General features: G+C 39.0%; 1 protein-coding gene across 1 annotated transcript in view; it reads right to left on the bottom strand.

Moving 5' to 3' along the window:
• The window catches only part of MTREX (Mtr4 exosome RNA helicase), an 82317-nt gene that overhangs the window by 50824 nt on the left and 5418 nt on the right, over nt 1-26075 (bottom strand). Inside the window, exons 4-15 of the mRNA XM_039545913.1 lie at nt 25909-25971; nt 25295-25407; nt 23706-23880; nt 20956-21046; nt 20050-20174; nt 18187-18285; nt 16746-16848; nt 16458-16589; nt 15030-15109; nt 12044-12154; nt 8674-8775; nt 7326-7451 (exon numbers count right to left, since the gene is read on the bottom strand). Coding sequence (XP_039401847.1) covers nt 7326-7451; nt 8674-8775; nt 12044-12154; nt 15030-15109; nt 16458-16589; nt 16746-16848; nt 18187-18285; nt 20050-20174; nt 20956-21046; nt 23706-23880; nt 25295-25407; nt 25909-25971 — 1320 coding nt within the window. The remainder of the gene's footprint in view (nt 1-7325; nt 7452-8673; nt 8776-12043; nt 12155-15029; nt 15110-16457; nt 16590-16745; nt 16849-18186; nt 18286-20049; nt 20175-20955; nt 21047-23705; nt 23881-25294; nt 25408-25908; nt 25972-26075) is intronic.

The following is a 26075-nucleotide window of genomic DNA, read 5'->3' as shown; positions in this document are numbered from 1 at the left end:
TTAGTCCTTAATTAACATGCTAGGCTGCCACTACTTCACAATGTTGATTTTATTTGACTTCCCAGTTTCTAGACATAAGCTAGATAAGCGAGCTTCCAAAACTAAAGTGAGCAACATCACTATAAGACAGAACACTTTCAGGAAGTTTAAGACTATTCGTCATTTTCATAATGAGGGGACACAAGTATGCGACCCCATGTTCTGGGTGTCCCTAAGCCTCTGACTGCCAGATGCTGAGACTGGATGAGAGGGGATGGATCACTTGATAATTGCCCTGTTCTGTTCATTCCCTTTTAAGCATCTGGCACTGGCCACTGTTGGAAGCTGGAATACTGGGCTAGATGGACCATTAGTTTGACCCAGTGTGGTCATTCCTATGTTCCAAGTATGATGTATGTTTCACTGTGTGCAGAGTCATCATTCTGGGATACTAATTTGTACGCGATGGAGGAGAAAAATACTTTCATCTTATGAAAAATGGTGAATGACCCCTATAAAAACCACTAACCATAATGAATTCACAAAAAGGTAGAAATAATGTGAGTCATGAAATCCAGCAGGCAGCTTTCCTACACATCAGTTATATTCTGTCATGACACTAAGAACAAGATCTTAGGTGAATTCAAAAAGAATTGTTCATTTATACGGATAACAGGGACACCCTGAATTGCATTAGCAAGGATTACAATCCCTTCCCTCCCACCCCCATCCCCAAAGTAGGGTGACCAGACAGCAAGTGTGAAAAATCGGGATGGGGGTGGTGGGTAATAGGAGCCTATATAAGAAAAAGACCCAAAAATCGGGACTGTCCCTATAAAATTGGGACATCTGGTCACCCTACCCCAAAGAACACAACAAAAAACCCTCCAGGATCACTAAAAACAAAAACCCTAAAGCAAACCTCTAAGGGGGGGTGAGAGTAATAAAAGAATTTCCATAAGGGGAAGTTCAAGGTTTCATACTCCTTCTTCTGAAGCATCCCAGTACCAGCCACAGTCAGGATACTAGACTAGACGGACAAATGGTCCAGTCTGGTAAATCAATTTGTACGTTCCTATGGAAGATGTTAAAGCTCTTATGTTTAACCTTTAAATTGTCCCCTGTGAGTAAAACATGGCAAAAAAAGTAAGTTTAATGTATAAACATATCAAAATCCACAAAAAAGGAGTTAAAAATGTGAAAACTGAGTAATTAGAATAAAACAAAACCCCAGTGACTGAGGTTAAGTTCTGATAAACAGACTAGAACTTTCTTAAAATGAACAGAAGTCTCTCTCTCTTTTTATGTATACACGCACACTCACCATCAGAAACTAATTCTGATTAGAAAATTACGATTGGACAGATTTGCCAACGTTTTGGCCATTTAGTTCTTCTGAGGCACATAGCTCAGATTAACAGGTTTAATTAGAGCAGCAACATAATAGTTAACCATCCAAATTCCACCTAATGTGCTGTATGCTGTCTTCTAGCAACTTGAGTGCAAGCACCAGACACAGAAACTGCATCACTAGCTTTTGGTTGTCTTCCTATTCCCCACTGCATATGCATTCGTCTTGCTTTGTCTTTAAAAAAAATTGAACTTCAATTAAAAATAACCCTGAGAACTAAAATCTATCATTTAACTGACTTTTTTCACAGACAAGAACGCCATTTAACAAAAAACTATGAAGCAATAATTTCCCCCTTATTTGTTGTGTTTAATAATTGTTTAAAAAACAAAACAAAAACAGCTTCTTCAAAAGACCCTAGCAACAGAATTTCAAACTCAAATTTGTTGTAGCTTTGGCAGTACAAACAAGTAAATATGATAAATTCTAAATCAAGGCCTTGATTTAGAAAGATCCTTAAATATGTGCCTAACTACTTTAGGCAATTGAGTAGTGCCACTGAAATCAGTGGGACTACTCAGATACTTAATTGTGCTTATGCAGCTTCCTGAATCGGGGCCTATTACATCCCCCCATCTAATGAGCATAAGCTCAAAACAGTACTGCAAATAAGCTCAGTAGTATTTCATCGCAATAAAAATACAAGAAAAATTACAAATTAACATTTTTGAAGAGTAAGTAAACATTTGTTATTTTACTAAGAACTGTGCCCTTGTCACTCCGGCTTGGGCAAATCTTTGAGCAACACCCAAAGCAGCGGAGATGTTACCCCTTACCTAACCCAGTGGCCCTGCCACCATGTTATTCATGTCAGCCTCTGACTGGCAGGTCAATTCTCTAGCAAATTTAGGGTATGGTACATTTTACAAATCATGCCATCAGAAGTGGTTTATAGTTGAATGAGCTACATGTCAAACCAGACTTCAAGGCTGCAATTAAGTTGGTGTGCTCAGCAGATGTTTATAAATGGACAGTGTGCAGTTGGAATGGTTCTGCTCTGGCAGCTTATGCCTCACTTGAAGTCTCTTGGTCTCGCATATGGTTGCATCACAAGCAGTTAGATCAAACACAGATAATTCATATTTATCACTCAAAATCAGGAGTAAGGAGAAATGAAGTACAAATGCTATTCCTCTGTAAACACCCTTAAAATATTAGAAAAAAAAATAAAAAATAGAAGTGTACTGTTTTAGATGGGATGGAAAACCAAGGACACTGAAGACTCCACAACATTTTCATCAGAGTACAGATGTCAGCCATAATGTTCTATCCAAAGTCCAATTCAGGTAATTACATTTTGCCTCAGAAAATTCACTACAAATTCCAAACAAATAACATCTTTCCCTTCCTGGACTACACTGCCACATAGTACTGCTGTATGCTGTTAAACAATTACCACATACCATCCAGAGTATAGGGGGGCTATACCCCACTATCACTGATTAAGGGAATGGAAAGAACAACATTGTCCTCGCCTTCAGTAGCAGCCGTGTACAGTAAGGAGGCGCACTAACTCCCCACTTCAGACACCACCATCTGTTTTGTGTTTTCAAAAGAATTTGTACTGGAGCTATAATCCCAGGTTTTAATCCTTACCAGATAGCAAAGACTGCAGTATAAATTCCTGAGCTGTTAGAACAGATATTGGGAAATACTATACTGGAAGCAAAGAACAGGAGAAACCCCAGTATAATTACATGAACCCCCAAGCCCCAAAATTGGGAAACCCATTTATTTTTGGAGTTTTCCCTTTATGTTGCTACAAATACTGCAGAGATGTCACAATAAAACCAAATTATTTTAAAACCCAGACCAGATATTTTAAGAAGGAAGTAACCAAGATAACAACCAATCTTCACTTAGGAGTCTCCCGGATTTATTTAGTACACTGGATAGTTAATCATACTTGCCCAGTAGGGTTATCAAATTAAAAACCAGAATCCATATCCTGCTCTAATTCGTGAGAGCACATTTACAAATTTTGTTGTTTGATTTAGTCCAATTTAAAATCGTATATGTGAGGAAATGTGCTTATGAACATAAGAAGTGCCATATGGGATCAGACCAGTGCTCCAGCTAGTCAGTTTTGTATCTCGGACAATGACTCATACCAGATTCTTCAGAGGAAGGAACAAGAAAACCCATAGGGAGAAATTAAGGAATAACCTGGCCATAAGGGAAGAATTTTTCCTAACCCTAGTTTGTTTGAACCTTCATGATTCAGGGGCATACAGACATATTTTTTCTTAGCTAATGTAACTATAGATAATCTCAGTATTCACACCATTTTATTAAAAATAACACTTCCTCCCTTAGTAACCTCTTGGCCCCAATTACATTTTGTATCAATCTGTTCTGCAGATATGTTTTATGTAAAGAAAAAGTATTTCCTTTTAGCAGTTTTAAATTTGCTGCCATTCAATTCAATTGAATGTCTGTTTGTTCCTTCCATTATTGAAAAAAATAAATAGGAGTATCTCAATTACCTTTTCTGTACCACCCATTTTATATACCCCCATCAACTCCCGTCTAAACTAATTACTGCCAATTTTTTATTTTAAAGCCAATGATCAACTCAGAAAATAAAGTGCTTATGTTCTCATGTTTCTCTATATATACACAAGAAAAAAAAGTTTTAAGTCTAATTGCTCCTTCTCAAATCACTGATCTATATCATTTGTAGTGATCCATAAAGTGGTTTGTGAACATTGCCTCAGGTTATGTAGGAAGAATGAATTGGGCCCTTTCAATTAAGTGCACAGAGATACCATAAGAGAACTTTGTGTGTGGTGGGTAGAGGGATAGAGAAAAATGTGTGATTATATGCAAGGCTTCTGTCCTGGGCATTTTGCTAGAGTAATAATATGTGAACTAAAATAAAATTAAACAAAAGAAGACTAGACAGATTTCTCGGCTGCCTGCAGGATGAAGAAGCCCTGAGCTGCCAATTGAATAACTGAAGATTCTGCCAAGGAGCCAGATGCAGCCAATGGTATACCGCCTACAGCTTGGCATTACAGCTCTGAACATTCCATACACAAACAACAAAGAAAGCAAAATACTGGATATTTTATCTGGCTAGATTTTAAAATAAATAAGAATGTTTTCTTTCAATTTTTCAATCCATGTAATTTTTCCCACGAATAAGTAAGTAGATGCTAAACACTGATCCACTCAAGTTTGAGTCTTTCTAGTATACTTACATAAACACATTCTTTTTATTACAAAATTAGTCATTTTCCTCCTATAATTATGCTAGGTTTTTCTACTTCATGAGACAAAAAACAGAAGTCCTGATTGCTTGAGATCATTAAATACAACAATGCTCTTTGTGAGAATACTTCGTAATACTGGTGCCTTAACTAAATTTCAGCTATGGTAATTCCACCCTGCCTTCAACTACCATTTAATCTAGAAGAAACAGTCTTCAGTTCCTACTTAAATTAATGCTGCAGTTCTCTATTAAATAATTGCTGTAGTTCACCCCAGTAATGGCTGTATTTCTATGGTGGATGAAGCAATTTCTATGCAGCTGGTATAACAGTTTGAATTTATAAAACATTCTGGAATTTTTTGGGATGAGACGCAATATATAAATACATTATTATTATTTAATTTATACTACTTAGAAGTTCTCCAACTGTCCTGTGCACATTTAGTTTTATTAAAACGTGTTTGTTGACAAATTGATCAACTATCCACTGGTCAAACATGCTCTGGATAAACAACATTAACTATATTACAACGGACTCATTCTCCTGCTACTGAGTTTAAGAAATAAACCTCACAAATGTTTATCATAAGAACATGCTCAAAGATTTGGATATTTTTGAAAAAAAATCATTAAAAGTTTATGGCTTGTTTTTAAAAAAGTCAGCAAGAAAAATATTTTACACAATATTTACTCCCGACAGAATTCTGCGCCCCCGCATTGGTGCAGAATTCATGTGGCCCACATATTTCTGTGCCCTCTGTGCAGAAAAACACGAAAGAAATCTTTGGGGGGACACGCATCTCTTCTCCAGCAGCCAGCCCAGGCAATGTGTCTGTTCCAGCGTGCCTGGAGCAGCTTCAGAGACGCAAATCACTGGGGGGGAAAGAGGGCTTGTGTGCATGCCTGTGGGGGAAGATATTGATTGCCGTCAGGGCGTGGGGCTGACCAGCAAGTGAGAGAGACTCTGAGCTAGTCTACACTAGCAACACTTAAGTGCTGCTGCGGCAGCACTTTAATTTGGCTTGTGTGCTTGCAGCACAGCGCTGGGCGAGAGCTCTCACAGCACTCCTTAAAAAAAAAAAAAACAACCCACACACCTCCATGAGGAGCATAGTGCCTCAGTGCTGGGAGCTGTCTACACTGGCGCTTTACAGTGCTGAAACTTGCTACGCTCAGGGGGGTGTTTTTTCACAGCCCTGAGCAAGAAAGTTGCAGCGCTGTAAATTTCCAGTGTAGACAAGCCCTCAGTCGCTCTCTCTTGATACTGTGACTGGAAGGGCATGGAAGAGGTTAGCTCTTTTTGTTATGCGGGAAGAAGGCTCTGTCCCGGAGGCAGAAGTGTAGCAGCCTGCCTGCCTAGTAAAAATGTAACTCCTTGAGAATTGAAAAAAACACTTTAGTACGTTACACCCGGTGCGACGCGACCGCGCGGGCGATCGACTGCTCGAGCGCCATCCTAATCGCGCGATATCTGAGCGAGAAGCGAGAGACGAAGTTTCGAAACTCCCGAACTCCACCGCTCCAGGAGGAGCCGAGAGGGAGAGCTTGAGCCGAGAGCGAGCGCGCGCGCGCCTGCTCTCTGGTAAGTGTAACTAGTAAGGGGTAATTCAGCCACGTTATCGTTATGAGAATTCGCTGCGCGTTAGTTTTCGATTTCCCAGCTTAGTGTAGACCAGGGCTTAATTAAATATTAGTATCATGTTACTGAAAATTGTTTGTTTTTAAGTTAAAGAAAATAGCTTTTGTTAAAAAAAAAAACATTTTGTGTTGCTGTTGATGGTTAATTGATCTTATTCTCTGATGCAAAAATTTGGCAACCTGTCTGCATAGTAATATTGTTAATTATTCTATTGTTGGTTAACTGTTCCCATTCTCAGTCAATTCCCATAGGAGCATATGTGCTTTCTCACTTTTTTCTTGTGCCAAAGTGATACAATGGGATTAGATTTTTATTTACCCATTTAAAAAAAAAAAAAAAAGACGACTTTTGAAGGCAAATAAAACATTTAGCAAGCAGTCAATAAAATGTCAGGACAATCAGAACCAAGCACTTCCTGAAGTATCCAGCTAAGTCCAGGACAACGATTAGCAAAACTATACAGGTTTCATGTGTGAAAGTCTAAGCAATTTAAAATTACATTCTACTTCCCCCTCCCCCCCCCCCCAGTTCGGTGTTCTGTAATGTAATTTAAATTAAAATCCAGGATTATAACTGGAATGCAGGGTATTAGTTACCAAGTATTTGTAACTTAACTTTCATGTGTTTAGGAAATGCTGAATAGTTGTGACTTTTTTTCTGTATTGTACTTTAAATAACTTACCAAAACAATTGAATGGTGTGCATATATTGCATTATTTTGACAAATAAAATTTGCAGAATTTTTAATTTTTTAGTGCAGGATTTTTAATTTTTTGGCGCAGAATCCACCCAGGAAGTAAATATTAAAATGAATCATGTTTCAGTCAAATGTGACTTCTGCAATATTGAACTTATTCCTGTCATACTCCCAAGTGCAGTCTCACAACACGCTTCCCTCATAAGGAAATCACTTCTTGTATTAGCTATCTGGGATTAGGGTGCTCCAGGGTTCCTTTGTGCCACCAGTGCATTTGAAGAGTTAACGTGAGCATTTCATACAAAGAAACTTTTCAAATGCATCAGATTTAATTCCATTCACCTTTCACATTCCTTGTATTTAAACAATCATAGTCTCAGCATACCTTAAGAAGCTGTTTGCCAACTGTTGGGCTCATCTTCTCATCCACCATAAGAATTACTATTCCTCTGTCATCCATACCTCGACGTCCTGCACGACCAGACATCTGAATATATTCACCTGAGGAGATCTAGAATTATAACAAAAAAACCCTCTAACTTTTGCTGTAACTTAAGCAACAGCAGCACATTGATCCAGTTGCATATTACAGTGACTGAGAACTGCATTAAAAAAAACCACCAAAGGGTGGTATGTGACCATTTCATGGAGTTAAAGTAACCATACTATTCACAAAACCACAAGTCCACGACTAAGGGTTTGTCTACACAGCCCCGCAGTGCAGACTCCCAGGGCAGAAGGTAGGAGGATGTGAGCTGCAGGGTGCAGTAAAGTGGCACGCTATAAATGCAGCTCAACATTTTAGTGCAGTCCACACTGCGGGGCCATGTAGACAAGCCCTGAAGCACTAACGGCTTGTCTATACCAGGAAACTCAGGTAAGTTTTCCAAATTTACTAAAGGTGTGAACTAAAAGTAGATTAGATAAACTGTATTAAACCTGTTGTGTGGATGCTCTCATTCAGAATTAAAGTGGCCTTAATTTGGTTTAATACAGTTTATCTAATCAACTTTTAATTAACACCTTTAGTTAATTTGGAAAAACCTTCTTGAGTGTCCTCACATAGGCAAATCCTTAGATATCACTGGGGTTTTTTTTTTGTTTGTTTGTGGGGGCTGCAGCTAATGTATCATGAAACTGCTGGGGGAGGAAGAGGTTAGTGAAAAAAGTACAAATTCCAGTGTCCTCTGTATACTGGTAACAGCAAGTGCTGTATTTCCATCTCAATCAACTCAGAAATTGTAGTGGAGAGTGTCGCCTAATGAGTATTTGGTTTTGCATTAGGCACTAGAAAACTACTTACCCAAGTTTTTTATATGAATGGGGAACAATCAATGGTTAGCTGGGAAAGATTCTGAAAGAAAACATGGTTTCAGAATTGCGAAGAGGTTGTGTAGAATCTTTCAAATTTTTTAGACATACAGATCTTGCCTGTGTTTGGGTGCCCTTTTACTATTCTTATTAAAATAAAGTGCGTCTTTATGAATACTCTATAATGAATTTTATTATCTAGAATTTTAAAGAGGGGAGTTATAGATTTGAACATTTTAATATGAATTGCACATTATTTAAAAATTACATTGATTATGAACGAAGTAAGAGCTTTGAAGTAAATATTTTTACTGCAGTGGATAAAGTGTCTCAAACAAATTCGTTTCTCAGAACTATCTTCTATATGAATTTAAACAACTAAATTCACAATTATTCATCCCTGCATATTGAATTGCACTTACCCATCTGAAATCTTTCCCATCAAATTTGCGGGCACTTGTGAACAGCACTGTCCTGGCTGGCATATTAATTCCCATAGCAAAGGTCTCAGTTGCAAATAAGGCCTAAATAAACAGGTAACAATATGAGACAACAAAATACGAAATGTGTAACTTTATAACATTTAAATGATTAGAAGCAGCTACCTAAGACTTTTCCACATTTTAATCAGATTTAAAATGTACAATACAATGCCTGAAACTGCAAACACTTATTTACCTGAACTGTGCATTACATTAGATAAAATGTTGCCAATATCTAGGTACTTCTAATACTTCCCCACCCCACCCCCCAAACACTAAAAACTGGAACAAGAACAATCTCTCCCCACCATTTCCCCCAACAGAAGAAACATATTAGCTAGTTTATGGTTATATGTTAATGTGGGCATGTGAAAAATGAACAGAAAGCAAAAGTCTAAGTGATGAGTTTTGCATTAAACACTGAATACAGTGAAGTTAGTGGTCATTCTAAACTATTTTGATAGTAAGCCTTATAGTTTTGGCCCAGATTCTGGGATCATTTTGTCACCTGAGCTCACATGACATGTTTTTTTCTTTAGATTAAATGCATCAGAAAGTTCTCTTTATATTTCATCTCCTGATCAAGCTGAGAATTTAAATATACAGGGAAGGAGCTCATAAAAAGACGGATTGTGGGGGAAAACATTTGACTATAAAGAATAGAGCGCTGACAATTGTTTCCACCTTTCTCATAAAAATATACTTTTTGTTATCTTTAGAACTTTATCACATCAAAGACAGTTAGCCAAAATTACTGCAGATCAAGAAAATTATATGAAAAAATTATTTAAATTTTAAAACACTATTTGCCCCCTCCTACAACGTCAGCAATGGTATTTTAGTAACGAAAAATAAAGAGTGTTAGTGAATTACAATTACAATCTGGTACCACCTCTCAAGGTAGTGTTCTCATAAAAACAACAAATTACAATACATGGGTATACAGTTGTGTGTCCTGCTGAGAATGTTTCAACTCCCCACCCCACAGTAACAGCAACTGATTTCATTTCTTGAAAGCACTTATTGTTAATTTTTAAGGCTTTTATTTAAACTACAACTCAATACTGAGAGCTGAACTCTGCCTAGGATAACCCTAGGATATGTGTGGAGTATATAGATTAGCATCTACAAAGGTGTTAAATAATTTGTTTGCAATGTTGTTGTAGATGTGTTGGTCCCAGGTTATGAGAGAAATAAGGTGGGTGAAGAAATATCTTTTATTGGACCAACTTCTGTTGGTGGAAGGGTCAAGCTTTCAAGCTTCACAGAGCTCTTCTTCAAGTCTGGAGAAGGAAACTAGAGTGTGTAAGCTAAATACAAGGTGGGACAGATTGTTAAGCATAAGGTATTCAAACATGTTGTAGGAGACCACTTTAAACGAAGTGGGCAATTAATACTTCTGCAGTTGCAGGACAATGGAGGGTTAGTAGGAAGCAAGGTGTGTTACAAGTTGTTGTAATGGGCCATAAACCCAGTATCTCTGTTAAGTCCATGTTTTTTAGGCCTGGTCTACACTAGGGGGCAGGGTCAATGCAAGATACTCAACTTCAGCTACGGGAATAGCGTAGCTGAAGTCAACGTATCTTATTTCGACTTACCCCCCCGTCCTCACGGCGCGGGATCTATGGCCATGGCTCCTCCTGTCGACTCCGCTACCGTCACTCGCCCTAGTGGAGTTCCAGAGTTGACGGGAGCACGTTTGGGGATCAATATATCGCGTCTAGATGAGATGCGATATATCAATCCCCGATAAATCGATCGCTATCCGCCAATCCGGCGGGTAGTGTAGACATACCCTTAGTGTCCAGCAAAGTTATGTTCCCAGCTTGTCTTTTGAAGATGTTATGAAGTTTTCCTTTGAGAACAATCTATCCCACCTTTATTTAGCTTCAACACTCTAGTTTCCTTTTCCAGACCTGAAAAAGAGCTCTGTGAAGCTTGAAAGCTTGTTCCTTCCACCAACAGAGGTTGGTCCAATAAAAGGTATTTCTTCACCCATCTTCTCTCTTTTAGGTAATTTGAGTTAAATGGCAATCAATCAATTCAAATTACAAGAGGAGCAAGAACTCCAGTCTAGACATACCATTACTCAGTTTATAACAGAATGGAGGGTTTGGCAACTGGCTGCATTCAGTCTGGGATTATGTCTACACAGCAATTTTCTGTGTTTGGAGTTTGTGAAAGTATAGTAGCAGATGGAGGCTCACAACAGACAATTTAAAAAGTTCTTCTTCTGAAGCAAGATTCCCTGAATTGCTATCACTTTGGGCTGCAGATGAAAAGGATAGGAAATGGGAAAAATTTATATAGATGAAATTCTATAATTTACTGCAATTCTGATATTTAACATGTTATTTATTTTTTTGCATTTTTTTAAAAAAATACTGAACTGTTACAATTGGAACTATAAAGCACCCAAATAAAAAGATACCTAAAGCAACAAAAGACTGGTAAATACATTGACTTTTCATTAAGGAAAAGTCCCTTCTCCATTGCCATGCCCAGCTCCCTTAAGGAATAGCTGGTGCTTGGAAAAAGTGTTTCTAAAGTGGAAAAAAGGCACAGAGTTTGAAGCCTGATACGTTTGTTCTCCCTGGAAAATGAGTCATCTAGTCATGAATAATTAAAAATAAAGTGGTGCCTCAGAGGAAGAAACTAAATGCCAATTGTGTTAGTTAATCCAAATTAGTAGAAAAACCTTGAGCTTTCCAGAACTGTTGTATGGGTGTTCGAAGACACAGGCCTCTAGAGAGTAAGCTTCACAAGCCCTTCTCTTCTCTGGGGCTGAAACCGGCGCTCCCCTTGTAACTAAAGCCCCAATCGTTCCTCCCCCTCAGCTGAAACTAGGATCAGAGAGCTCAGATCCCCAACCCATCCCACCCCCCGCTGAAGATGGGAATGGAGCTGCGGGGCTGAACCCCCGATCCCTGCCCCCGGCTGAAACCAGGAGCAGAGCTGAAGCCCCGATCCCTAGCGCATCTCCCTCGCTCCCCGCTGAAGCTGGAAACTGAGACGCAGGGCTGAAGCCCTGAGCCCCAGTGGTGGCAGCTCCAACTCCCCAGTCACTGAAGCTCCGACGCAGTACAGTATTTCTTTTTTTTTCTTTTTTGGTTTGCGCTGCTGCCTGATTGAGGACTTCTGGTTTCACAGGGTGTTGGTTAGACTGGCAAGTCCATAACTCTGGTGTTCATATTTTTGAGGTTCTAGTGCCCCACAATGTACTACTGTAAATTTCCAAGGGAGTCAAAGCTAAAATAATTATGAAAAATACACAGACTTGCGCCTAAATACAGAGGTATGAACTATATACCTTTATCAATCCTTCAGAAAAAAGAATTTCAATTGTTTCCTTTAAAATAGGAAGCAAACCACCATGATGAATGCCAATTCCTCGCTTCAAAAGAGGAAGCACATGCTCAACCTGTGAATACAGAGGGTAAGTGAATACATCTATTTTGAAATACTTTTAAACAAAAAGATAACAATTACGTGTAAAACATTTAACAGCTTGCTCTTACAGTTTTCATGTTATCTGACAATTTAAGCACAAACAGCTAAACAGACCTTTGACTTATTAAAGATTCACCCCCAACAAAAAGTGAACAAAGACAGAGGTCTGTTCTGGCTACTTGGTCTAGCACCTCAGATCACACAGGGCTACTCCTGTCCATCCAGGGCTAAGCTATCCCATTCCTTCAGCAGCCACTCTCTGCACACTCACACTCTACTGCTCTTGCCTCAGGTGACACGTGCTTAAAATGCCGAAAAAAAAAAAAAAATCTCTTCCTGTTTGCTGCTGCCAGGTGTGGAGTGAAATTAGTTACTCAGTTACAGGTACACAACCATGTGCCCCTCCACGCAAAGCGAGCCCCAGCATGGAGCACAGGTGGTGCAGGACCTCATCAGTGTTTGGGGTGAGGCATCTGTTCAGGCTCTTCTCAAGCCCATGTCTGGAGAGAGATAGTGGAAATGCTGCCGTGTTAAATGTTGTCATTTCTGTGTCTACAGTGACCTTGACTGGACTGCCCAGATGTTCAACATCACAGAGAATGAAATGTTGTGTGTCTGTCTGTCTGTCAAAGTTTTTTTTTTTTTGATCTTCCTGACATAAGAGGAATTTCCGATCCACAAACAGTAGTAGCGTCTAGAGTTCTATTCAAGCATTCAAAGTTAAACAGGAAAATTCTCTAAATGCACTGTGAAAGGGCATATAAGAAGTGACACGGGAAAGAAACAGAGGCTCTACTTTCTTGTGACCCTTGAGCACTCCCTGGAAAGTGATGCATTTATCTATGAAAGTAGAATGAGAACATACGGGATGTTTTGATTATTTTCTCTCCCAGTCAGAGGAAATAGATATTCCCAAAGCCATGAATAGTGCCCAGTGAAGCAAGCCTGACCTTGCTATTATGCCCAAGCAGCGCTTTACCTATTGCTTCCAAAAGAGAAGGTAAACAGAACTGCTGACTTGATATATACCCAACTTGGAAATAAACAAATTTGAAGACCATAATCATTGCATCAATTTCAGCCAATCATATCCCTTAGTTTGTCAACATTCCAAACTCTCATAGCTTTGTTCAATATTCATAACAACTCAGCATTTCCTTACTGCTAAGCATGTTTTAAGTAATTTTAAAAATGTGAATATTTAAATTTGTAAGTTTACTTAAGAGTTTTTCTTACCCACATAGAGCATTTTTGGTAAACCAGACACATAAAAAAATGGTTTTGGTTGGCTGCAATTTGATCATAAATGTATAGTCTTGAATTATCTTGCTCTGGGAAAGCAGAATGTTCTGTTTGCAAACACTATATAGTTCAAATTCTGAACACTTTAAATTCTTCTAATCAAATCTAAAAGTCCAAAATTATTTTTAAACAAACACATACTTAGTTGGTTAGCTTTGCTAATTAGAACTTGTTTTGTTCAGTTTCAGTGTCAAAACTGATGCAAGATTTCAGGTTTAGATTTAATTATCCACAAGAGGCAAAATATCAATCTATTCCATATACTATGAATAGGATTCCATCCTTACAAGCTTATATATCTATATCTGTGTGTGTATCTATACTATATATAACACACCAGGCTTCAAAATAGTTTCAATTTTTTTCATTCTGAATCCTGATTTTCAATTGCTCTGAACATTTACAAAAACTCAAAGGCTGAACTTTCCAAGGTTTGTCTGAGAACAAGTACTTTTTTAAGACCTGGGTAAACTGCATTAAGTCATTATATAAATTAAAAGGAATGAAAAAAAAAAATCAATCTTCCCGTTCTTCTGTCAGCTGTTCTCATGCAGTTAACTCCAAAATGGCTCCACTCTGAAAGCTGTAACTTTGCATGCTAGTAGTCCTTAATGGAGAGTAGCATCTTGGTTAGGTTTTGAGGAAGAGAGAGAAGTATAAGTGATTGAAAAATAATTTCTGAGCATGCTTACTGGTTATCTACCAAGATTTTTTTTAACAGAGCCTCATGAAGTGACACCATAAAGTGATGATGGCAGAACTTAAAAGCTCCCTGTTCTGCCTCAATTGTCTCATCCATGCTAGGGATTTTCAGGAGAGATTCCTGCCATCAGTGAAGCTGAACCGGCGGTAGCACTGGTGAGATGTTTTCCCTAACACAGGTATGGTCAAAAGCACAAGGGCTGCTACTCCTATGGCAATTTCCACCTCTCACTGAATCACAATGAAACTCTCCAAAAGGCTAATCAATAACAGGACAAGAAAAAGTTGTGCATATAGAGCAAAAAACAAAATAAAAAATATTAACTCATAATTTTAGCAACCGTTACAAATGTGTTGCCTTTTTAGTATTCTGCAACTCTAATGTTTTATATATTTATATTTTTTCCATTGTAAAGATGCAACCATTCTCCTATAAATCGGTATGCAGCTGCTCTGTTAACTCGACTTCACACAAAAAATGACGACAAAATTTGATAAAAAATTTGATAAAGAACAGAGAATCAATATCAAGTTGATTTGAGCAACTTTCAATTACAAAAAAATTTCCACCTATTTGGAGATGTACACTTTATTAAAAAATAAGTAATTCAAAGTTACCCAGAAAATTGAGTAGAGCTATGGTTCAAAACAGTGGTAAAGTATCTTTACCCTCTATGTTTTAATTTAGCCCTCACTTTTAATCAAAACAAGCTACTGACATTTTTCACAACACTGTTCATAAACAATCCATCATATATTTATCTAAAATACACTGTATCACATCAGGTATGAATTTTAGTATATGTTAACTGAAATTATTCTTAAGCAACCTCCACACTCACCTGAGGAAGTTTCTTGTCTTCATCAGACAGACAGTCAATTGCATTATTAAATACTTCTTCAACCATCTTTTTTTCTTCATCTAAAAAAAGGAAACATCTACACATCAGCAAATTTTTTCCCGCAAATACCAACATGTTGGTATTGTAAACCATGTCAAATATAACTGCTAACTATTTTAAAGGTTACATTATAAAAAGTCATGCTGAAAGTTAGGAAATCAGCATACATACTCAGCTAGTTAAAGAAAGTGACCTCCTAAAGTTACCTGCTTTGTACAATTGAAACACATGTATGAGGTACCAAAATAAAAGGTATAATTATGCAGCTGTACACTTAAGCTAATTAAAAAAAACATCTGTTATTTATAAACAAGTAGAGGGGAGAATTGTTAATTACAATGATTACAGTCTGATGGTTGTACATATGGATTATGAGAACAAAAAAACCCGCTGCATGTGACAGTGAATGCTACAATTAATTACGCTGTGCCAGCATTGTGCAAAGACATTCTGTTGACGAGTAGACAAGGTCCCTGCTCTGAAGAGTTCACAATCTATGATGACTTCCATTATAGCTCCCTCTCTACAGTTACTGCTAAGATTCTCAAAAAGTCTTAAATTAATCTTACTCTTTTCCCAAGTTAAGCTGAAATGTGGGAGGGCTTTTTTGGAGGGAGGGAAACTGAGCAGCTCAGGAAGATCAGTTTAGTTATGTTACATGAGCACGAAAAACATTTTTCTGCTTCTGAGAAATTACTCAGATGCCAAACTCATAACTCAAAAGACAGGAAAGCGAGGTGGGGAACAACTTGGCATGTGGCCAATCATTTCTTGACTTGTGCAACTGTATCCGAAAGTAGCTGTACTATTACTTCTGTTCCAAGATGCACTGCAGGTAAAACTAAGGGCATGTCTACACAAACACTTACTTCATGGCAAACCAGGATGTAAATCTTCAGCGCTCCAGTGTGCCATGTACTAATTGTCTGGGTAGGCCTTGCTCTAATGGGCACTAAAAATTCCCCAGGTCACACTGATATACTGCTCATTCAAACCACAGAACATCACTGTGCACTAGGAACCACAGAACACAGTAGCAGAGTCTACACAGACAGTTAGTGCACTAGAATACTATAAAATTACCGTGTTTATGTACCCATGCCCTATCTAAGGTTCAGAATGAAAAGCCATCTCAGCATTGTACGCTCTACTGGCGCCAGCAATTTCAACTACAATTAGCTTAATTTATTAAGACTATATATAACTGAAAAGTTCTGCATTCCATATCTATGTATTGTAGGTCTACTTTTTTCATATTAGATACAAAAGTCTGAAATAAAGTAGAGACCTGACTAGAAAGGCCTCTCACATAATTTATGCAAACGTGCATTTAGAAATAAAACCACACTACAACTTATTTATCTGTACCTGTGTTGAAGTCTAATTTTGTCATCTGAAGTGCGTAGGCTTCACAATCTTTCTTACTGAAACTGAATATAATTACAGGCTGGAAATTCCTTTCCATGATCATCTTCACTATCTTAAATACATTTGATGGTCCTGCAAAGACAAAACATTAATTTAGAAGTTACATTAATAGAAAAGTCTCTTAATCTAGACATGCACTAACAGCACTCTTGCTTTCAGTTTTAAAATAACTTAATTCATCTTTGTATTATCTAAGAACCATTTTAAAATACAAGGTTTCAAACTCACCTTTTGTTCCTCCTTTCCTGCCTTTCTGGTCTCCTTTTGCTAAGTCACCTGCATCTCTAAGTACTTGCATCGCTGTGTTAAAGTTATCTTCTCTGAAATCGCCCTAGAAATTAATGTGACTTTTGTAAGCAATTTCACTTCTCCAATTAAAACTTTATAATGGGTCAGAAATAAGACATTTTAAGTCAGAATACAAAGCAAAAAAAATTTAAATTGTTTATAAAAAAATAAAGTATTACCATAAATTAGCCTACATCCCCTTTTATTGGGGGAATGTAGAAGCATATCTGAATGCAAGAATATGAACTTACAGAGAAATTAACAAAGAAGCAGCATACTATGCTGCCTTTATTTGGCTCTGTATTATGATACTAATATAACTGCTGGACCTTGAATTATGAATAGCCTGATTTGAGTCTAGTACTGCTCCCAGTGACAATAGCTGTTATGAGTAGGGTCCTACCAAATTCACAGCCGTGAAATCTGATCTCCCCCATTGAAATCTGGCTGTTGTAGAGAAGACCAGATTTCAGAGCTGAGTGGCCAGAGAGCAGCGGCTGCTGGCTGGGAGCCCAGCTCTGAAGGCAGCACCGCTGACAGCAGCAGCACAGAAGTGAGAGTGGCATGGTATCGTATTGCTACACCCTTACTTCTGGGCTGCTGCTGGAGCTAGCACTACCTTCAGTACGGGGTGCCCAGTCAGCAGCTGTCCTTCGGCCACACAGCTCTGAAGGCAGCAATGCAGAAGTAAGGGTGGCAATACCGCAACCCCCCTGCAATAGCCCTTGCGACACACCCCCATAATCCCCTTTGGTTCGGTACCCCCACAATTACAACACTATGAAATTTACTATTTAAATAGCTGAAACTGTGAAATTTACAGTTTTTAAAATCCTATGATCGTGAAATTGACCAAAATGGACCATGAATTTGGTAGGGTCCTAGTTATGAGATGTGTATTTTAAGATTTTGTATTTCTGGATCACAAGTTGTTTTTTGTTTTTTTTTAAATGCAGGAGAGAAACAGTGTTGACAAAATAAGGAAACAGTGCAGAGATAATCATGTCAGCACCTCAAGAGGGGGAAGTTCCTACTCAAACTCTTGAGCACCTCAATGTGGCACATCATACCCACCTGAATTTTGGGACATAAAATAAAATAATTGCTGTGTTCCATACTACTGTAATGTTTAACAGCAATCAGAGCATCATGGCCAGAAGTTTTTCATTTTTTTTTTTTAAATGAAGAGAGAGAGAGGGGTTATCCCACACAGAGCTATTTTATCTGTCAAGCAGGGTAGGGATAGGTTGAATCAGTGGTCAAAATTTTTGCCACAAGTTAATGGGTGGGAGGAAATTCAAAGCCAAATTTTAAAAAGGACAGTCTCATAATTATTGCAAGCACAGACCATAATCTTTCAAACAAACTAAATATGTCTTACATTTTCATCAACCACAAGGTGGAGTCCATCCCCCCCTGCTGGGAAGATATAATGTTGCAGAGGAGTAGGTCGATAATCTGTGTAAATCACGTGGCAAGGCTGGGGGGGGGAGAAACAAAACAATTTACTTCATTGCTACTATAAATATGGTATTTATTCAAACAATAAGTATACCCCCTTGACCATAGTCTGGAGACAGCACTTTCCAGAGAAAAATAAAAAATATTTTAAATCTCAAGACAATAAAAGATTGTGGTCAATCACACTTCTCTTATTAGAGCACAATCAGGAATGCAAAACCATGTTTGCTTTAGACGCTCATACGTTACTGTCTGCACTGAGAGTTATTGTGTGGCAGGCTAGGGTGTGACTGTACAGTGCACAAGCTTGTGTGCGGACACTGCTACAGTGCAGTCAAAGTCCCAGAGTAAACAGTGTACTATGCATTCAAGCAACATTATTCTAAGGGCTAGTCTACACTGGCAACCCTAAAGCACTATCATGGCAGTGCTCTACCGTGGCTTGTGTGGTTGCGGCAGAGCGCTGGGAGAGAGCTCTCCCAGTGCTCTAAGAAAACTACGTCCATGAGGGGTGCAGCTCCCAGCACTGGCGCATTGTTTACACTGGCGCTTTATAGCACTGAAACTTGCTGTGCTCAGGGGGTTGCTTTTTCACACCCCTGAGCGAGAAAGTTGCAGTGCTGTAAATTGCCAGTGTAGACAAGCCCAGAGTGAGTCTGTCTCACTCATTCGCATGCAGGCATGGCCCCACCCCCACACTCTCAACACCTCTCCATGGACACATGTACACCTAACCTCCCCCCTGCGGTAATCTGCTCTCTGTTGCTGGCTGCTCCAAGCAGATGTGCACGGGCTGCCACGGAAGGGGCGAGTGTTCCCCACAGATTTCTTCGCTCCCCCATTTTTCTGCAGGGCACAGAATTCCCCCAGGATTAAGATTCAAACCCTGGCTCACCATATAATAACTTGCCATGTAGACAAGCCCTGATGAAAAGTTAGGCCTAAAACATATTATCAAAAAAAAGATTTATATAGTACTAACAGTGTCTCTTGGGGAAGGAAAACAAATACTTTTCAGGAACAATTACAAGCTCTGTGTAAAAGCCTCAATTATTGGAGAGATACAGCAGTAAATAAATCTCTCTCCAATTTAATGGTTACAAAGAAACCCTATGACTTAACAAATGCTGAGACCTACCAGAACATAAAAATCAAAACAAAACAAAGATTAAAAACGTCCTAATTTCATTTCCACTTACTGCTACACATTGCAAAGAAGTTTGCATTGTACCCCCCTCCCCAAAAAGCACAAAGTATTCCTTTTATAAAAGATTAAAACGTCACTGTGAACTTAAAAATTGTATTTTACATCAATTTCCTTTCCTAGGTTACTATAACTGGATTATTGAAACTGAGCGTTTTTAAATCCAACTCATGTTTCACGATTTATGCTTTTTACATTTTTGTCCTTTAGACAAATGATAAAAAAAAATGTAATTTTCTATTTTTTCCTCATACATACCCCCACACACAATCTTTTTGTTCATGTTCTCTGTGCTGCATTGTTTGGGATGCAAACACTACAGGGGAATGTTTATTTGTTTAAAACAACTCCCGCCATTAGGATTTTAAATATATAAACATTTATATTGTTTTACAAAACAGTAGATTTGTTTTCACATAGTCAAAATTTTGTGCCAATTTTGAATTGACATCTCTTTAATTTAAACTCTAAAAACACCACAACCTATCTGGGCACTGTATTCCTAAACACTTATCAGATCGTCCACTTTTTAAGATGAAGATCTTGTGGATCAGACCCCACCCAACAATGACTTCAGACCTGTTTATGAAGATGGCAAATCCATTCAGCAAACTGGCGGGCATTCGGAATAGTGGCGGAAAGAAACACATAGTGAACATTGTCAGGTAGCAAAATAATGGTCTCCTCCCAAACCACACCACGTTCTGAAAAGAGAAGATGCACATGACAAATTATATGAAGGCCGCACAACCCCCCTCCCCACCTATTGAGTTCCAGGCGCAAGCACTCTGGTCACTGCAGCTCTAATTAATTATTCCAGAGCAGACCTCACTAAGAAGAGCTGTGCCTAACTGATGGGCTGAGGAGCACTCAAAGGCTAATTAGACCATTAGGCAGATGATACAAAAGGCACAGCAAAGAAGTAGGCTGAGGGGAAGCCGACAGACAGACACATACAGAGGCTCTCTCTACACTACCGCAGTAAATCAACCTATGTTACGCGACTACACCTATGTGAATAACGTAGCTGGAGTCGACGTACCTGAGGCCGAGTTACTGCAGGGTCTACACTGCAGAGGGTCGACAGGAGAAAAATCTCCTGTCGACTTACCTTACTCTTCTCGTTGGGCATAGAGTACAGGGGTCAACTGGAGAGCGATCTGCAGTCGATTTGGCAGGTCTTTACTAGACCCGCTAAATAAACTACTGGTGGATCGATCTCAAAGCCTCGATCCTGGCTGGAGTGTAGACCTTCCCTCACTCTGCTCGTCACTGATGACTCCCCAGGACTGTAGGTGTAAGGCTGTCCAGCATATAAGATGGTGGGAACCAATATTGTAAATAAACCATATAGGGTGTTTTACCAACAAAAAGGTCTCTGAGCTGTTTGTGGACTTGAGCAGAGGCAGGAGCGAGCAGGCCATGCCACAGATAGGAAAAAGAATATACTATTTATTTCATAGCAAAATTGTAAATACACCGTACCCGAGTCTCTCATATAATGGATTTCATCAAATATAACCCAGGCAACTTCTCGCATAACTTCAGAACCTCTGTAGAGCATACTTCTCAAAATCTGAAGAAAATAAAAGAGTGCAAATGATGCATCTAGCACTTAAGTAACATTAATTATTACTACTGAATGTATTCTGTTTTCAAGGATCTCCTTAAGAAAGTTTCACAGAGGTGTTTGGCTCATTTATATGGTAATATGAAACCTTAATTTGCAATTTAAAAAAAAACTACACATTTAGAGTTAGGCTATTAAGAAGAATATCAAATCTGTAGCAAGCTTCTCCTAGAAATAATTATAAGATACTCTGCACAATAAACTCTAATCATGAAACTCAACAACATGATCTGAACCTGTTCCTCCTGAGATATAGTGAAGGAACAAGGGGCTGAATTTATTGCCATAACTCTGATTATCCATTTGACAGCATGTTATCACTAAATTTCAGGACAAGTTCAGCTTAATGTTCTTTTATACCTTCATTTACCCAAAAGATGCCACACAGGTAATTATTAAGGGGGTAATCCTTTAAAGCCTAAGAGTTCTTCCCACTCAAGTTTTTCTCCTAAAAACTATTTACTTCTTTAAAGTGACTTCTGCTTATTCCCACTTGTGGGAATCTATTGAGCAGTACAGCCGCCCCCAGGAAGGTAGGCTGAGAAGTTCTAACTAAACAAAGTAGCAGAATTGGTTCCAGAATAAGCATCTGACCTAGATGCCAAGCTGAGAGAGCAATGCTAAATAAATGTATATAGCGAACTGCAGGTCTGTGTTCCACCAACTTCTAAGATGGAAACACGGCAAAGACTTGCTATCAGTGCTGCCTTAGCCACAGTGGGGTGAGTCATAAGATCCTGAGGAACTGACACCCAAGCTAAGGTAATATGCCAATGTACTCAATCTAATCTACTGATGCAGGGGATGAATGGAATTCCTTTTAAAAACTGATTCCCAAAAGCTATAAAGAAAAATCTTGCTAACTTTAAGTGCCTCAGTCCTACCCAAATAAAAACTTAAAGTCCTCAACATATAGGATATGAACTCCTACTTTTCCCCAGGTAATAAAGAAATTTTGGAAAGACCATCAGGAGAGCAATAATCTGAGTCAGGTGGAATTCAAGACACCTTTTTTATATAAGCTTGGACCACTTTATCCCTGTGATATATGGTGACAAGAAATCAGCTATTAGAGTATGCAACACTCACTCTTCTTGCAGATGTAACTGATTAAAAATACTGTCTTTAATAACCGGTGGAATCTCCAAAGGTCTCAAGAAGAGAGTCAATCAACCCTGTCAGCACCAGCTTGAAGTACCATTTTGCAATGGCTTTTCTGACTAGTGGGAAGATTCACATTTCCGGAGTCTTGTGACTTGACTGAAAACAGTAGAACTGTTTACTGACAGATATGGTGAGAGTGTATGCAATTGCACTTTCATAGAAAAACAAGAGAGGATGAGAGGCCACATATAATAAATAACCTAAAATAAATTGTATGCATGTAACATATGGATACAGATTAGCTGTTCACAGAGAAAGCCATGTCAGAGCAGAGGGCATTTTGGACTATGATAAAATTAGTCAGCCTCCTGTGAACAAACAGCGAGGTCAACTGAGATGTTCAGATATTCCTGAAAGAGCTGGTCTGATGACATCACTAAGAGAAACAGAAGCTTCCCTGAAAGATCCATTCATCAACACAGTCTAGACCAGTGTTCCTCAACCTTTTTGTATGGGTGACCCTCTCTGGACTTAAAAAAAAGGGTGACTCCCCTCTACATGAAAAAAATTGCAACCCCTTACCCAGAGGGGAAGCATTTCACATTGCTGTCCGTTACCCAACAAAGTTTGAAGACAGACAGCTCCATTTCTTGAGTCAGATCTACCATGGTCTAATTCAAGGACCATGGACATCATCTCAAACCTGAGTAAGTCAGGCACCAGCCCCACAAAGTCATTGCCTCCTGATAGAATTGTTGGGAAATAAGCAAAACCTTAATTGCTGAGGACGACATGGAAGCTCTGCGGCCTACTGATGCAAGCTTGAGATATGAAGCCCTTAAACAATGAGCAGTGATCTATTCTAGACTTCCCCAGGCAGAGGAAACAACAGACATGTGAATCCACTTCTGGAACTACAAGAAGCATGAGACATACTACTGAAGTAAATCCTTAGTGACTTGATTGGCCAAAGGATCATACATTTAGAATAAAAATGTAATGTGCCATGGGGCACACTACCTAATATTTACCAACTAGCTAAACTACCAGTAAATATGGAAGCATTAACATTCACCTGCAGCTAGCTGAGAAAAGGAAGAAACTGCAATGTTTGAGGCCACGTCACCCTTTTACAATCTGGTTCCAAAAATTCAGTACTTAGAAAGGGAAAACATGCAGCCCTAACAGGCACTGCTTTCCAGAAGCCTCCTCCAGTACCACAGTGCCTGGGACACATCTCAAAAATGTGAACATAGAGCAGTCATTTCAAAGTAGTTAATTCCCACCCCTGCCTCCAATCAGAGACTAAATTAAAGGCAGGGGAAGTTGTGAGGGCAGAGGGAACTTAAAATGTTGTGTTATTTTTAAACGTAATTCACCCAGTATAATCTTTGTTGGACATCTTTCTGTTTCAGCCATTCTCAACAGCATGGGCCAAAAATACTCCAACTGAGACAAAAAGGAAAAGCAAAAGGACTAAGTACTACCTACTTAAACATACCTCTGTTGTCATTACAAGACAAGAAGCTGTAGGATTAATGGTGACATCCCCAGTCATCAAACCAACATCCTGAAATTCTTCATACATCTCACGATACTTCTGGTTACTCAGAGCTTTAATGGGACTGGTAAATATCACACGCTGTTTCTCCCTCAAAGCCAAGGCAATTGCATATCTACAATATAATATTAAATACATGTGAGACATTTATACCTTTCTACCCTTCCATGAAAAGTAAAAATCTAACACAGAAGACTGGTAACAAAATTGGAATCCTTTCACCTGTTGGTTACCAGCTTCAATTTAATCCAAGCTGGCAGAACTTGTATATCATTGCATAGAGACTCTAAGTTACTTGTTAAATAGGTTAAGTAGTGACTGTGACGGGTTATCCCCCACTCCGGGGTGCCACCTGATGTACTGGGGTACCACTGAGCCCGCCTGTTCCACCAGTCTGGGCTCTCTTACACTGACCTGCTGAGCCAGGCCCTCAAGCCTCCTCCAGTACACACAGGTAGGGGGACACCCAGCTGCAGAAAGACACAGACACTGAGATCAGCTCTGCATGGAAAGACTCAGGTAGGGAATTGCCTAGCACTCAAGTGGGCACCTCCTCTGGAACGTAAACCCAAAATTCTGTCGTCTTGCACTGCACAGGGAACTGTACAGCGTAAGCTAACTGAAATTCATCTCCTCCCGCAATGTGGAGGAAGATATGCATAGCTTTTTGCCCCTCCCCGCAATTATGAATTTCACAAACTGGTTTTAGAGAAAACAAAGCCAAGTTTATTAACTATAAAGGTAGATTTTAAGTAATTATAAAGGGATAGCAAACAGATCAAAGCATATTAATGAACAAATAAAACAAACACCAAACTAAGCTTAATACACTCCATTCTATGCATCCGAAGAAGTGAGCTGTAGCTCACGAAAGCTCATGCTTAAATAAATTTGTTAGTCTTTAAGGTGCCACAAGTACTCCTGTTTTTTTTGCGGATACAGACTAACACGGCTGCTACTCTGAAACCTGGCTACAAGCTGTGTTCCCTGTAAGCTGCGCACTTGGGCGGCCACCCAGGAGAGATTCAAATGCCGCCCAGCTGATTAGCATATCACACACAGCAGGCAGCATGTGCTCTGTCCTACAGCTGCTCCCAGGACCCTCCTGCAGGCTGTGCAGAGCGGGAGGGCGGGGGAAGAGGGAAGGGGAGGAGGATGCAGATCTCAGGGTGTGCCCTCTCCCCACCCCAGCTCCGCAGAGCAGGGGAGAGGGGACACAGCCTGGCTCAGGACTGAGTCAGGACTTGGAGCTGCTGCGGTGAATTGAGAGTGACTGAGTGCCTTTCTTAAACAGACAGTGCATAGTTTCTGAGATTTCCCCAGCAGCCAGTTCACACAGTTTCTGTCTCTCTCTCTCACACACACACACTCTCACACTGTACCACTGGAAACAGACTACTTTAGAAAGTGTGACTGATGCTACAGAACCTTTAAAAGTTTTCCTCTTGAGTCTGACATAGTTCAGCAGAATGAACAGGGGAAACACCACATTATTCACTCTCAAAAAAATCTATCACAAAATTACTTACTCTGCACACACAGTTTTGCCAGCTGATGTATGAGCTGACACTAAAACAGACTGATTGTTATCCACACAAAGAATGGCTTCTCTTTGAAAAGCATCAAGAATAAATGGGTATTCCTAAAAAGAAAAAAAATGTATTTAAAAGAAACATACTTTATAGCTTAAATTTTCAGCCTCGAGTGAAATTTTGTGACTAGTTACCATTTCATTCCACTTGAAAATAGTATTTTATAATATTTTTTTATTTAGATTTTGAATTAACTCACTTTGAGAGTCTCAGCCAGATCCGTAACTGATCTAGGCCTTTATATGTTTAGATTTTGTATGGAGTCTATTACAAAAATAAAATAAGAACAAACCCACAGTTTATACAACTGGAGCCACTGAATGATGCTGCCAAATGGGCAGTGGAAACCAAACCAGAGCAATCTCTCCATCTAGCTCTAACCAAAATTACATTAAAGACAAACATTCATCTACTCATTCAGTGCAGAGACTGGTTTTTAAAGGTTTCCCTTTACTTCACTGTTGCTGATAGGGCCCATTTATCCCCATCTATCTAATTATGGCCTACAGGTTATACATCTGTATTTTTTTTCTTTTAAATCTATAACACACCTTTGCAGCTTTTCCGGTTCTTGGCTTGAGGGCTATGAAGTCATCATTTGCAGGAAGTGCAACCTGACAATACATATTTTAAACAGAAACAGAAAAAAACACATCAAGTTTTAGAATGCTGTGTGTTCATGGTGATTCTTAATTATAATGCAGCCACTCTGGTTCAA

This window comes from Mauremys reevesii, linkage group 6 (genome assembly GCF_016161935.1).
Source record: "Mauremys reevesii isolate NIE-2019 linkage group 6, ASM1616193v1, whole genome shotgun sequence".
Classification (NCBI taxonomy): domain Eukaryota; kingdom Metazoa; phylum Chordata; order Testudines; family Geoemydidae; genus Mauremys; species Mauremys reevesii.
This window is presented reverse-complemented; position numbering and strand designations above follow the sequence as displayed.